This window comes from Tetrao urogallus (assembly GCF_951394365.1).
Source record: "Tetrao urogallus genome assembly, chromosome: 9".
Taxonomy (NCBI): domain Eukaryota; kingdom Metazoa; phylum Chordata; class Aves; order Galliformes; family Phasianidae; genus Tetrao; species Tetrao urogallus.
Genome location: NC_136822.1, coordinates 8,247,796 through 8,263,820, shown reverse-complemented (window position 1 = coordinate 8,263,820; position 16,025 = coordinate 8,247,796). Strand labels below are relative to the sequence as shown.

Genomic DNA, 16,025 nt, shown 5'->3' with positions numbered 1-16,025 from the left:
GTATGTGTTTTCAATGCATTTTAAAAGGACTTCTACCTCTACAATATCTGAGCACTAACCCGATCCTTCTTCAGTGCAGTAATCCCATGAGATTAAGTCATACTGTAAATACCAGATGAATTACAATCAGATTAGATGGGCAGTCTGTTCGTTTACTCAACACAGCTGCACTCCAGAGTCTTTTCACCACTAGTCTCCATTTATAAAATGCATGCTTTGTCCCTAAAATGAGTGAACAGTGTTTCTATTTCATGACTCTTTTCTATTACCATTATTAATTACATTACTATTACCAGTGACAGGACATTTCTACTTCCTAAGGAGGAATCAGAATGCTCCTTGAGAGACCAAAGCTATTCTTGATACAGATCCACAGGGCAAGATTTATTTTAAATATATCACTGAAATATCCTTTGATAGTCTGCATTCTATTTCAGTCAAGTGGAATACAAAGATCTTTTTGGAGTTTCGTATGAGAAAGACACACATCGATTTCCTGAAATTTCCCGGGTCTCAGCAGATCCATCACAAGTATTTCCATAGTTTCCAAACCCAGTACTTCTGCCTACATCAGTAAGCGTGAAATCATCACATTTGTGAGACTCAACGCTAGCTCTGGCATTTGGAGTTTAGAGAGAATTTCTACTGACTTAGCAGTAAGAACTGTGTTTATTAATGTTCAGACTTGTCTGCACTTTGCCAGAATCTCTCTACCACGTCACTACACAATTATTTATAAATGCCAAAACACATCCCTCATAAAAAAGGACTCAAGTGAGCTGCTTACCAATGGGACATGTTAGAAAGATGCCAGTGCACTTACTGGTACCACAGGCACCTTGTGATCAACCACTGCTCACCTGAGCATTACCAGAATTAGGCAGACCAAGGTAACCTGGCCACACCAGCCTGGGATGCCTGTGATCAAAAAGCAGAGGTGAGAAGCAGGTGAGCACTGTCCATGAATACTCAGAGCAGTGCTCTTGTGAGTCTCCTGAGTATGCTCCAAAGTGATGAAGTTCAGCCCTGTCCTCATTGCTATCAGTAATGCAACAGAGCAGCGTAAATGCAATCAGTGGAAAATTAATCTCTGATCTCTATTAATTTATTAGCCTGGAAACAAGAATACCTTCTTTTAACAGACAAAAGCCACTACACTCTGTCATGTTACAGCTGACAAACAGGTAAAATGTAGCACTTGCACAAATGTAAAATCGGTTGTTTTTTGAAAAGAGCTTTTCTGTTAGGCAGGCATTAAGATTACAATTCATAAAGTGATTTTAAGGAAGTCACAGGAGAAAGCATACTGAGCACACTCTGCACTCAGACAAAAGATGTTATGGCTGAGTCCCACCGGAAGACACTGTCTTTTTGACCACTGAACAGGAACACTTATTTTCAAGAGAAATACTGGTGCCAGATTCTGTTTTCACTCACCTGTGACTCCTGCTAATTTCATTAGGAGCTTCCATATTTCACTAGCTCAGAAGAAGTGCTTTGTGTGTATACCTGTATGCACATGGGACAATGGTTTTATGATACAGCGTACTCAGAGTCAATATTGGCTTAAGGCTTTTCTACACAATTTCCTCCCATCCTTTCCTCTGTGTGTGGGTAATGTGTTTTAGGTCATGTTGGTTTTCATATTGATTCACAGTCTCACAGTCTCACTGTCACAGCTGAAGGAGATATTCTGTGGCACAGGACAGGAGGAGGCAGTGGGAGGGGAGGAATGCTTTAAGCTGGTACCTCAGGTTTCCACCATATACATAGTGATTACTGGCAAAGTTAAGGGTGATCCGTAGAGGCCCAAAGAAACTACTGTCTAGATATTTCATTACAAGTTGCTCAGACAATCATCCTTAACATCCATTGCAAAATTAAAAAGGTGAGATCCTGAGAAGATCCCAACTCACGTGGGACGGCTATGATGGAAAAGTTAATGAAAACTGACTCCTATTGCAAGACCAAGCTGTTAATTGTACACCTGTCTGACAAGATTTTGTAGTGTGGTACACATGATCAAAAATCCTGAATATATAAGAATACAAAAGCTAACTTTAACAACATTCACAGTTTTAATAAAATCATTTTTCTTCTAGTTACAAGACAATTATATATGGAGTTCAGAGTTCTGCAGTATTTGCTTTTTGCCAAGTATTAGATTTAGTAAAATACAGTGGAAGTTGTTATTCTATGAGTAAGACTGAGAAAAATAATTGTATTAAGAACTTACTTTCTGCAGGTTCCTTAGATCTTCTGCCACTAGAGGACTTCCTCAGGAGACTTCGTCCTGAGGTGAAGAGGCTGGTTAATTCCTCCAGAGGACTGGTAGGTGTCCGAGAGCGGGAACTGCTCTGAGATGATGACCCGTAGGTACTGACTGAGACATTTACCATCTTTCCTCCTTCTTGCAATGTATTTCGGGCTGTAGAATGAGGCACTGATGGAGAGCTTCTTGAGAGACTTCCTGAATGTACAGAGTCATAAGGTGGAGGTCTTTTGAGGCTTAAAGGGGTAAGAGACCTACCCATACTGACAGGAGAGGGTGAGGCAGAGTGACTTTTAGGATAACCATGTGGTGACTGTGTTCTGTATAACGTAGAAGGATGAGGAGGTGAAGAGGTGTGCCCAGGGGTGCTAGTTCCATGAGATACCATCTGCTCTTTCTCCAGTTTTTGATGGCCTGGTGTATGAGGTGGCAATGAAGATGGAGAAGCTCCAGCTTGTTGTTTTATGTAAGACACGTTTTCTAAAACAGGAAGCTTTGTGACCTCCAGCGGAGTTAGAGGAGACTCGTCAGAATTTGGGGAACACTGCACTGGTGCTGGTGGGAACACCAGCAGTGGGGGTCTGTGAGAAAGCAGATTTGGAAATGGTGGGGGTATATCACAAAGCAAGCCCTTGGGAGTAGATGGCACTGAAGTCTTGGTGAAATCGAGGTCAGGCACTGTGGGAGTAGCACACTGAGAAGAACAAGTGTGATGGTCATATTCACATTGACATTTTGAATCTTGGCCTACATCATCAAATATAGGGTATTTCATCTCCTCATAGACTGCTTCACTTTGGTCATCTTCATCTTTTTTGAAGTCTCTGAGTATATTCCCAACCATTTCAATATAAACAGGCTCTTCTTCCTCTGTGTCTGGGGCAGGACTGCTGACCTGTGACAAGGACGCATCCCTAGTGAGTGGTGTCTTCATAGGGCCATGCTTTTTGATGTAAGTTTCATCAAAAGATGTGCTTAACTGAGTGTTTGGATTTCGTTTCGGCTTAGGAGGTGGAATCTTCTTTGTATATTCATCACTGTGAGGTCTTGGTTTGGCTGACACTGTGAACAGAACAAAATATAAATTCATCAGAAATATTTAACAATCTTTGTCAAACAAAGGATCACTGTAACAGTCTTATAATTCTAGAATGGATTTCATGAGACCAGCCTGTTGCTGACTTTTTCTGGTAGTGTATCAGTACAACACTACAAAAATAGCATCCTATTCAAAACACTCCTTATCTTCCCCCAAGAAGTTGTGACTCTCCAATAGTCAGCAGCTAATGAATGTTTCCCCTCCTCTGAGACAACTATTCTCTACCAAACTCTTTGGACAGGAGGACTTTCCATTTGTAATCATTATGCTTTTGAAATATCACTGTGGAATTTTAAAAACCCCAGAAGTTGCCAAAGACAAAAAATTAAGTATCCAAGTGAACTCATTATGGCTGTAAGAGAACACTTAAGATCCTGGACATTCACACTGGAATGACAGTGATGCAATTCGGCAGTAACACATTGATGAATCAAGACTTTTTTGCTTACAGTAACATCTTGCATAAAGTACTATTGTCTCAGCACTGAAGAGGAAAGGAAATGCTAACGAAAACTATTGCAAAATGTCCTGTTGAGATAATTCTAATCATTTATCTGAATTCAGAGTCCTATGAATACACAAGACTTCACTGAAGTCAAGAGAAACAAAATACTTCATAGATTGAGATCCTTCTGAAACATGTTTATTTAGAAACAACAGATCATTTTATCTGTGAAATTAGAAATCAAAATATTATTATGAAATTCATTCGAAAAGGTTAAGGATTATTAAAATTATCCTTGATGAATTAAAGACAAATGAAACTCATTTTGTTCTTTTTGCACAAATACTTAATGAAATATCTCACTAAATGTTGGGGTTAATAGAGTACCTCATCAAATATTTAGCTGAAGTCGGTTTTTATCCTAAGTGGATTCAACAAACTAATTCAGAAATGAAATTTACTACACATACTCAGCCTACTTTTTATTCCTGTAGGGTAAACAGTTCTTGATAAGTTTCTCCTAAACTTGTAAACTACATGCCAGGCTTAGAATGGCAGCTTTCTGTTCTTACCAGATAGTATTGCTCTATGTAATTTGCTGCTACAGATCTATCACTGCAAACTCAGAATTCAGAGAATTTCTAGATCCCATTTGCTGACCCAACAATCAGACAGCAGCTAGTGAATATCTGATGTTAAATCAACCAAGCAGCACTCATGGAGTTAAAAATATTCTTTTTGAAACAGCTTCCAGTGTGTTCCCAAAGCCAGTGGCTCTGCCAGTTGCAAGGCAGTGTTTTGATGGCCTGCAAGGATGCTGACTGCATTTTGCTGATGAGCTTTGGTCAATGCCAGAGGAAGATTCAAAGCCAGCATTACTACTTTGTCATCCTTCTGCTTTATCTGTTAAATAATTCTTCAGTTCTTCTTAAAAGGCATAGAAATATTGGCAGCTGTTAAACAAGATCCTAGGTTTGTTTGGGACTAGGGAGACTTGGATATTCGTGTGAGCTTACAAATGAAGTAACAGGACTGCTGTTCATTAATAACATGCATCTAACATATAACTAATGTACAACAGAGCAAAAACAAAAAGAAAACTAGCCAGAAATGAAAGGAAAAAGAAAAAACCCACAAAGAATGAGATTATACTTTCACGAGGGTTCCAATTAACGTGCTCCACTTTGGAGCAGGCTGGGGACATGCAAAAACTACTACAGATAAGCGTATTTGGTAGCTTGATAGTTTTCACTCTGTGGATATATCCTAATGTACTTTAAATTTGTCTTTTTAATTAACCCAAATTAATTTTCTTGAATGTCTTATGATAGACTTTGGGGAAGGAGATGTAGGCTGCGTGAATCATTTGGGCTTTTCAGAAAATACTACTCCTGATGTATTTGACAATACGATCAGATTTTTCTTGCTCTGCTTCCAGCTAAACCACCATTCTCTTTCTATTTAGTATATTATTTGCATATCACATTCATACGAGTTCTACTGACATCAGCTTGAGCTCAGTCCTCTCTCCACACATTCCTTAATCTGATCTACAACTCTGGCAAATGCAATCTTCTTCAGATTGGTGTCATTAAAACAATGACATTAAAACGCAGACTTTGCAAAATCACCTATTTTGGAAGAAGAGGCTTTCTGCAAATTTCAGCTCCCTATGCACCATGCACATCCTTAACGTATACCTGAGATAGAAGTGTTTCCTGTTCCTCTGCCATTCGTATATCCGTGTTCCCTGTTCTGTCATCTACATCTCCTAAGCTCTGTCGCACAGCTGCGTATCACCACTCTTCCATCTTTTATCTGGAGCAATGTTACTGACAGCAAAGTAATAAAAAATGCTCTTGTGCTGGATGCCATTCAATGCTAGTTTCAACTGATGTTTATTTAAACATAGAAGTGTTTAAGAATGCCATGTTTTCCAAGAAATTGCTAGAAATATAATTTGCCCCTTTCTTCCTTCTATTTTCACCATTTTTTTGCAAGCTGATGAGGTTCTGCTGTGTGATCTATGCTCCTCGAAGCGCTGGGGTTTACACAAACAACTTTCAGACATTATTACATTATAGACAAGGAAATGAGAAATGTCACGGTAAAATGAGTGACATTCTGCCATCTCATCTTGTAAAGTATTTTTGCATGGTTTGAAATTAACTGCTGCACTGACACACATAGCATTCTCATCTCCCATCACACAATATGTAGCATTAGCCTAAAATATCTTGGTGACATTATCAACAAAAAGGTCAAATGATCTGGCCCTGCCATATGATCCACAGCATAAAACATGACAAGGTGAAAGATCTGCTTTCCTCTTTCCATTCAAAGCATTCTTTCTCTGCCAGTTTCCTTTATTAAAGCATCTATTTCCGGGAGATGATATGTTATGAAGATCCTTTTCTCTCCATGATAAACCACACTATTAAACCTAAAATTTAAAACTAAATACTTTAAATACTTTATATATACCTTATAGAGTTACCTCCAATCTGCTACTCAGTATTTACATTTGGTGTAGTAAGATTTCCTAGAGGATATAGAGCAGCAAAGAAATCTTTTATTATGATTGGGAAGAAAGGAGTTGCACAACACCTATTGGGAACTTCCTTCAGCTGCAGCAGGGCATTCAGGAGATGAACAGAATTAGCTTTGAGAATGCTATGATGCAAGACACTATGTTTATTGAACAAAGGTTTTTACTCTGAAATGCTGCTCAATAGAAAGGGCTGAATTCACAGCACCCACAGTTATGGAACACCTGCACACAAATTCCTGCTCTACTCCAAAATATAACAGGAAAAAATAGGAAACCTGAAACTGAACAGAGCTGTGCAAAGCTAGCAAAAGGAGCAGGTAGTATTCGTACAGCTCCTGTGTTACCAACATTTGGCAGGGATAAATGTGCACAAATGCTGAAGCCCTGGCAAGAGCCCATAGCCAATGAAAGGAGATTATTTGGCAATCTCCTGAGAGGAACAGGCAAGATTGCTTTAAGTACTTGACATTTATCAGGCAGAAAAAGCATTCAGTGCCTGCTGGGAACATAAACTCCTATGAAAAGCAAACCATGCTGACATATTGATGATACACGTACCACAGTGTCATCTGCTCCAAATATGGGGTAATTAAGTGCTTTTCAATATGGATTACCATGTCCCCAGTTTGTTTGTCCCTGATAATCCACCCTGAAACCCTGCCACCAATACTTCACTGCACATGGGGCCTGACCCAAAGGTAAATGCAAGAAATATGAAAGTTCCTACGGACCTCTATAGGCTCTGATCTGGGTCTTGCTTCCTCAGGATGCTGCTCTGACAGCCACTGCTGTCACTGAAGGATGCAGCTCTTCTGCTCCAGGGATTGTTCATTCATCTACTCCAGCAAGCTGGGCACTCCTATAAGTTGAGGGATACTGAGGCATAGAGAAGGACTATCATTGGTCCGTAAATTGAGTTTTCCTTTGCGGAGTATAGCAAAAATCCGCCATTGCTTTTTCAACTAGAAATAAACTTGCTCTTTGTTAATGCCCACAGGGAAGAAGACCCAGTTAATCATGACATTGCATGTCAATTTCTTGATCTACTTATAAACAGTCAGTGCAGCTGAGTTGGCATTAGGATTGCCCAAAGGAGTTCTCAGGACCTGCAGACAGTGAGAAACAGCTCGTGGCCTGGGTTCCCCAACTACCTGCAGTCCCCATGCACTGCCTCAGATGAGATGGGAAACAGGGCACCAAGCTGATGTGATCAGCTGGAGGCTGCAGAGACACATATATTCAATATTTGGAGAGTTTCTTTTGGACTGGATATTTTCAAGACCTCTCCTCCCAGATAAAGGTTTCTGGATGCACATCAATTCCCTACTCCCTTCCCTTCTCCCTTCTCTCTCCACAAACACCACATCTCCTCCATAAAATAGCCTAAGGGAGATTTCTGTCTTTCAGTTAGCTCTATTTTTCTCACCGCTTAAGAAGTCAGACAATAAGATGAAGGTGAGGACAATTTCTCTCTCTGCCAGGTGCCACTTTCCTAGCTAGTCATGCAAAACTGCCTCACGAAGCCCCTGTGGATGCTTTTATTGCAGAGCACAAAGGCAATTCGCTGCCAGGGCTGCAGGGACCAGCACAGAGATGCTTGGAGGACTGCGGTTCAGCAGCCATCACAGGAGCTGCCACTGCTGCCCAGGCTGTGGGAGTTCAGGTGCTGTGCTAAGGGCTCTGTCTTCACCATTCCTAATTGCCAAACCTACCACAGCTGAAGAACGGGAAGCACTACCAGCCCTGCAAATAAAGCCCAACTTCACTGAGTTTACACCTGTTGAGCAGCAACTGTCTGTATTTATTGGCAATCCAGTGCCAAGCAATTATCTGCCTCTACTAAACTGAAAGGAAAACCAAACACGCAGGCAGTAATAACTTCAGTTCTGATCTGGAAGCAAGCGGCACAGTGCTTAAAACAGCCTTACGGAACCCCACTGAATGAGCAAAACATGACGTTTTTTGAAATGAGATTTTTGTAGCACAAAGGTTACGTGTAGCTTTCAGACGTACTCAGATGATCCGTCTTTCATAGTTCATTTTGGAAATACAGAACACTGCTTGCCATCCTGTCTTCTTGCAGTATTTTTTTTTCTCTTTAAGGAGAGAGTGAAATATGAAAATATGTCATCACATTGTTTTTTACTCGCATACTATATAAGGAACGAGTGAAAACATCTGAAAACTAAAATGGATTTTGTCATTTTCTGTCTTTTAGGTGTTTTGCCAGCTTTTGTAGTTTGGAGACTAAGCTGATTTATTGCACTGTTCACTCAAACAGAATAAAAATACATATAACATACAATTCTTCCCTTTCAATTTCTGCAAGAGGCCACAGCATTCAATTTCTTTCTGAATAAAGGAATGATTTGAGGCCTAGCAGTTTTTTTAATTCTTACAAATATTATTCTAAATGCAGAAGAAATTAATCATGCTGTATTTTGAGGGATACCTCTATCAAAAAGAGCCTCCGGGAGTGAAAGGAAATGGAATTTCTTTAATTAAACCCTGAACTTGCTGGGTACTGAACCAAAGATGCACAGATCCTGATTTACAGCACACAGCTGAATGGAGAAAATCCGGCACTAGGGCAGCAAAGAACCTACGAGTGCATGTGTGTGTGTGTGCTGTAAGTTCCAGACCGTAAGTAACCCCACTAGCTTTTATGAAATGAGCTGCTTGTTCAAAGGTGCGCCTGATCGAAAGAGCATTTGTGCACCAGTGCTTATAAGGGGTCTGATTTCATTATCTCTGAAGATGAATTTTGAATATTCTGAGTGAGACCAAATTTAAAAAGGCACAGTCCTCTGAACTGTGCAAAAGATTGGTACTCAGGAGACCCGAGTTTAATTTGTATCTCTGTCACAGGCCCCAGGGCTTCGGATGTCATTTCAGCCCTTAATGCCACTTATTCACATGTGTCTTTTGCCAGTTTGAACTCTAAAATGTTTTAGAAATGGTTTTTTGTTGTTGTTTATATCAACCTTTGCACAGCGCTCCCATCATCACAAAGCCACAGTAGAAAACAAAAGCAAATATTAAATGTACCTGTTGGAGGCATCTTGTCTTGTCCAAGGAATTTTCAATGGCAAATGCTCTTACACTGAAGAGCCATAAATTATGTGCACAGACACAAACATCTTAGCACACAACCACAGAAACATTAGCAGTGGGTCAGAGTAACATCAAAGAACGAATCTTTGTCATGAAGAAAAAACGGCCTTCAGAAGAGCACCATCCTCATGGACACGAGTCTTTTCCCTGCAAGTTACACTTTGCTTTTCTAAAACATGACAGTAGGAAAGAGCAAAGAGGGAAAAGAACACGGAAGGAATAAAAGAAGCCCCTGATTCACTGGAACACCTTTGCAAGCAGTAAGTGCCTTCAGCACAGTGATTTCACACAGGACATATTTCTTCCCAGTCCTGGAATTATTTCCTCTTACTGGAAGTTATTTGGGCATTATAAAGAGGACAAAACTCTACTCAAAATGGAAGGACTAAAAGGTAGTGTCCTAAAATGATACTGATACCAAAATAATAATCCATACTGATAGTAATCCTCAGATGCCTCAAGGCTGCAATTAAGGAGACTTCTTGAAAATTACTCAGGTTTCTTTATTTTGACTACAACTTCTTCCAATTTTTAAAATGAATGATTTCTGCTTTAATCCAAGTGACCTTGGTAGCAATATTCCAGAACGTAGTGCCTATATAACAGTAGGCCCTGCAATTAAATTAAATTAAATTTTGCATTAACTCACTGATACAACTAAAGAAACCAACGGGTACCAAGGTTGGAAGACACGCCGTATTCATCTTAGGCCTGTGTCTCTGGGCCACAAAACCAAATTCGCAGCCCCAGTGCAACACCCTTTACATGCTATAAATGCCAAGTGACCCATATCTGCCTGGGAGCCACAAAAGCCATCATACTGCCAGAGCCGGCACCTTTGCTTTGCATAATCAAGATGAGGGTAGATCCAGAGACTTCAGGACATTTCAAAAACTCAGGCAGTCAGAAGTACCAGCATGCTAGAGGGAGTTTGTCCCCGAACTGCTGGGCTCCAGTGCAGAGTGACTTCCAGGCTTTCTCTTTCATATCCTTCCACTGGTCTGTACACCCAGCTGACACACGGGGTTTTGCTCATCAACCTTACCCACAGCTAGAAGGTCTCCAAAAATTACCTAAGGGACAAAGTATCCTTCTGAATGCCCAGTCTCACCCTTACATATACTTTGAACTTCGTAGTTCTTTCAGAGATTGAATAATTGTTATCCCCACTTTATCCAGATAACATCTAATAGGAAAAACAAAAAAGAAAATGGCATTTGAAGAAGAGTTACAAAATGTTTGTGATCAAACTTTTCTATACTATTCTTTGAATCTAGAAGTTATTGACAGTTGTCCCAGCTCTAGAAATACAGAAAGAACAAGGTTTGCTAAAAAAAAAAAAAAAAAAAAAAAAAAAAAAAAAAAAGGAAGTTCATTTGAATCATCTTTACAGAATCACAGAAACACCAAGGTTGGAAAACACCTACAAGATCATCCAGTCCAACCATCTCACTAACTTTTTTTCAGATTGCAATGACTTCTGAGTATTCATTTTGAAAAATATCCTTGAACTCATACACGCAGACACAAGAGGCCAGGATCTATTACACTACATTTCATGGGTGTAACTTGCAGCAGTTCTGATGGAAGCAGGCTCTTAGCAGAGAGGTGAAAGCATTACTGGCAAAATGGGAATCTGAGTAAAGGATCCTTACATTAGCCACACAGGCAGCCACTGTTGCTGCAAAAGTGTTGCTCTGTTGTGTTTCAGATTGCCCGCAGCCTGCACGTGAAGTGGTTTTTGCAGCCTGTGCAGCAGTAGCACTAAGAAAAATAAAAATACTGAGACTGTGTATAATCGCAAGGATTTCTAGATTTAGAAAGGTAATTGGCATGGGATCTCATCAATAGCAAGCATTAGATGAATTACATTAAGAGTATGCAAATAAAACTACTGAATCACGATTGCAGAGAAATTAATTTACAAAGCACATTTGCCTGTTTGTTGGGGGCTCTGGTGCTCATCTGCAGAAGTCACAATGGAGTATGGAAAAGCATCTACAGACTGACAACATAATAAAGCCTTTCAGTTTTAAAGCAACGTTTATGGCATATTGACTGTCACCTTGGAGATGAAACCTGAACAGCTTTCACTGTTTTACTCTAAATAGTTATCACTTTATTCTTAAAGCTACCCACAAACTCACTGCTACTCACAGTGAGAACTCAGGCCGAACTCAGCCCTCATTACCCTCTACCATCTTTACTATGGTACAACTAGTAGAGCCCAGTTCTAATAGGGCTGTCAGATGGTGTTATCCGCTGCCTCTCCTTCTCTACAGCTACCCACCTGGAATCCTCCAAGTACCACCAAAAGGATGGTGAGGCTCTGCATTTTGTTTCACAGAACGTGTTGTGTGATTAACCAAGTTCCACCAACACATGCATCAGACACCAGTGTCATGTCAGTTAGGCATACAGTAGGTACCACTCTGATTCCGGTTAACCTTTGGATGTGCTGGGGCTTATTTACATGTTTTCTGCTGCCTGAAAGGCACTGATGGTCTCTGCAGTGTCATTTGGCAATGTTCACCTGAACAAAGGCATATTTCAGCCTGACCGCAATTCCCAGGTACTTGGTTTGTACTGATTTCTAGTTATCATAGCTGAGGGAGACAATGAGTGAAAGCATCCCTGGCTGAGCTTCACGACCTTCTCAGAGAAGGTGCAGTGCAGCTGCTTTCCAACTCTGTGCTCACAGAAACATTGAACAAAACAGACCTCCACAAGAGCTCCTGGCTCTGAGGGCTCCAGTACACTACCTACACCAAGCTCTGGAGTCTGAAGAAGAGAAAAGGAGAAAGAAGGAAATCAGGCTAGAGAAACACCAAATGCTTAATTAAATGGTAAGTTTAGATCACCTACTTCATTTGTTCAGAACAACATTCTGCATTTGCTCACTTGATTTAACTGTTGCTTTGGTCCATAAATATCCCACCCAGCACATTCTCAGTGACTATATGCAAATACTTGGATAGTTTGTCTTGAGATATGTGACTCTCTATTTTTTAGATCCGCAGCAATACCGGTCTTCTTCTTACAGATACAACACATAGGTCAAGCTCGTTATTTGCTGACATAAGTAGCAAGCTATTTGCCAAGCTTTTAAAATAACTGCAGCCCATTAAATCAAGATGGCAGACCCACTGAGGTGATACTGTGCATAACACCATGTCCTGGTTTCAGTTGGGACAATTGATTTTTCCTTCTTAATGTCTGGTATGATGCTATGTTTTTGTTTTAGGAGAAAAGCAATGCTGATAACATACCGTTGTTTCAGTTGTTACTGAACAGTGGTGTACAGAGCCAAGGATATTTCAGTTTTTCAGCTTCTTGTACTGTCAGCGAGGGAGGGCTGAGGGACACAAGATGTTGGGAGGGAACAGAACCAGGACAGCTACCTAAACTGCCCTAAGGGATATTCCATACCATGTGACATCATGGAAAAAATTGAAAAATACTGGGAAGTTGGCTGGGGGAGCCACCACAGCTTGGGGACTAGCTGGGCATCAGTGATGTGGATCACTCGTTTTGTGTGTATATACATATATAGAATTATCATTACCGCTATATTTTCTCTTTCTTTTCTGTCATAGTAAATAGTTTTTATCTCCACCCATTTTTTTTTTTCCCCCCAATTCTCTCACCCATATCACCAGGGGGGAGGGATGAGCCTCCCACCAGGACAAGAAACCAGCAGCTTTCCCTGTGCCCCTTTTTCCCTGAAGTCCTGTGGCTTTTAAGCCATCCTTCTCATCAAGGCTACTGCATGAAAAGCCTCTCGCTGCCACTGAATGACACATAGAATCATAGAATCATAGAATTGCTCAGGTTGGAAAAAACCTTAAAGATCATCAAGTCCAACCATCCAGCAGACCTGTCTCTGATGAAGCTCACATTTCAAAACAAAGCACAATGCTGATCACAGAGGTCAGATGAGTCACCACAGAAAGAGCAGCAGGAAAGCAAATGAGCCCTGCTGGAGCAGAGTTCATCTAGATAGGCACTCCTGCCTTCACTGGAAGGACACAAGGTGACCCTGCAGAAGCAGTTTCTGCAGGTTGTCATTGAGCATCTTTTGGGGTGAATATAATGATAGCTGAAGTGGGCAGAGCATTGTTAGAGCAGCTTCCAGCACACAGCAGTGCCTGCAGGCATCACACCTCTGCGGTCAGAGGCTGAGCAGTGCTGAAACGCTCTGTGTAATCGGCTTAGGAGAAGAGCCTCACAGCTACTCATTTTACTTCCTTCTCTACAGGGGTGACTTCTCTCTCCTCCTCAACTTTAAATAAAGCTTTGACAAAATTACAGACAATTCACACGCTATCAGCTGCCTCCCCCTCAAAGCTTCTCTGTGTGCCTGGCATCTACAATTTTATCTTGCTTGTTTTTACAGAGTGGCCTGCTGAAACTAGTAGAGCCCTGTTGATCTGCAAGAGTCCAGTAGCCTGGCCTAACTACCATAATTTCACCTGGTATAGTTGCACTGTACATGGCAGTGCCATATTGGCAGTGTTGTACAAGACTCCAAATAAGCTTTAAGAGAATTTTCTCCTTTCAAAGACAAGACTTAACCTCATTGTGTCACCTCAGAAGTCAGAAAGAGGATGAAAGAGAAGCACGGAGCACAAAAAGGGACAGAGGAATTGTTGCCAGTGACTGTTCCAAAGTGGTGCCAGAAGCTCACCCAGGCTGGACTACTAGAAACAAAGAGGAAACTTGATTAAAAACAAGAACCCTAACAAAAGAGAAAAAAGATGCCAAGAAGCAAAAGACAGAAGATGGAACAATGAGAAAAAGATCAGCTATAGCAGAAGTGTTTGGAAAGCTGAGGTAAATGAAAGGTAATTAAAGCAAGAGTAAAGCACCTGTTTAACCTGTTTAAGCAACAGGTTAAAGACACTAAGCCAATATCAAAGGGAAGAAGCAAGCATCAACTATCAGAATATGACTGGAGTGGCACAAGTGCAGCCAACATAATTTATTCCCATCTTATTTACCAAAATCCAAATATTAAGAAAATTCCATTTTCACAACCAAAAACCTATCTCATGAAAATTCTCCCCTTTGAGGAAAGAAAGAATCTGTAGATCTGCAGCATTATCAAACTTATCCTACATCAAGATTTAGAGCAAAGTTATGCTTTTGTATTCTACTAAGAATAGCTCTCTTTGCAGCCACGCAAGAAGGAGAAGATGCTATGAATCTTTTTCATCCCACAAAGCCCTCATAGGCTGGGTTGGCTCAGATTATGCTGCTCCTTACATCACCACACCAGGAAATGATGTTAAGTGATGCCTCTTGATGATGTGAAGTACATGTTCCAGCATTTTCCTTCCTGCATTCCAAGCAGGATCTGAACCAGCAATTAATTGCCAACAGCACCATACTGGATTTTAGAGGATGTTCTTTTTTGAGACACCACAAGTTCAGAGCTTTGGCCACTAAAATTAGCACAAAAAATTGTTTGTGCTTGTTTTGTTTTCTAGTGCTGTTTTTTTTTCTCCTCATACCTCTACAAAAAGTCCAGGCTGGTACACTGTACTGACCTGCAGGGAAGTTGATGGCAGTGCAAAAAAGGAAGCTGTGCTCTGCTAAGCTATCATTGCTGTGCACATTATTCCTACACAGCACTGTTTGCACACATACAAATTGAAAAGTATAAAGTGCTAAATGCAGTTGCAGCATGTCAGGCATATGTTGCTTGATGTCACCCAGTATTAAGCCAAATGGAAGAAATGAAAGCACCAATCCAGCACACCCATCAAGACAATTAGACTCTAACAGTCATTAGAAAGAAATTACCAATGAAACAAAGGACATCCATGACTGGATCTCACCTGGAGCCAGACTTAAATCTCTTATGAGGTGTTACCACTAAGCACTGTGCATTCCCAGCAAAGCCAACATGAGCACAGTGTGCTTGGCTGCCAGAATCAGCCTCTTGGAAGGAAATCTTTCAGTGCTCAGTTAGGTTTCACTCCATAAGGACTTGTCTGTGTGAGAGTGGAGTTAGGGCACCTGTGAAAAATAAATTAAAAGGAAGAGGTGGAAAGCCAACATATTTGCTGTGGAAAAAGGAGTGCAGCTGTATTCTGTTCTTTAATTCCAAATGAGTTTTGCCAGACACCTCTATTACTATGACCAGCTCTAAGAGTAAACAGGGACTTTAGGTTTCAGCCTGATCCCTCAAGCCCTTACTCATTTGTCCGCAGTGTCTTTAACAGACAGTGCCAAGACAGTATGGAAAACAGAAATGTATCATGAGAAACCCAAAGTTATTTTTGTAGTTTCATAGGCATTTCATTTTACTTAACATATTCCGAAGGGCTGTCAAAATGAGGCAAGAAAATTACCTGGGTCTCTCCTCCCCCCCCTTCTGGCCTTGTTTTCTGGGCTGCTCAGTGATGCAAAATAATGCAAGAAAATCTAGTGTTTCATAGTATTTCAGCTCACAGGTGGAAATGCTGAGAAGGCCCATTATTATGGTTCCTGGAGGTATAAATAAAATAAAAAAATGTAATATGGTCATAAATATTATGAC

At 40.7% G+C, this 16,025-nt stretch overlaps 1 protein-coding gene across 1 annotated transcript in view; it reads right to left on the bottom strand.

The window, feature by feature from the left end:
* NYAP2 (neuronal tyrosine-phosphorylated phosphoinositide-3-kinase adaptor 2) overlaps positions 1 to 16,025 on the bottom strand; it is a gene marked incomplete at its 3' end in the record, with an annotated part of 119,286 nt that overhangs the window by 47,390 nt on the left and 55,871 nt on the right. Inside the window, exon 3 of the mRNA XM_079539871.1 lies at positions 2,237 to 3,334. Coding sequence (XP_079395997.1) covers positions 2,237 to 3,334 — 1,098 coding nt within the window. The remainder of the gene's footprint in view (positions 1 to 2,236; positions 3,335 to 16,025) is intronic.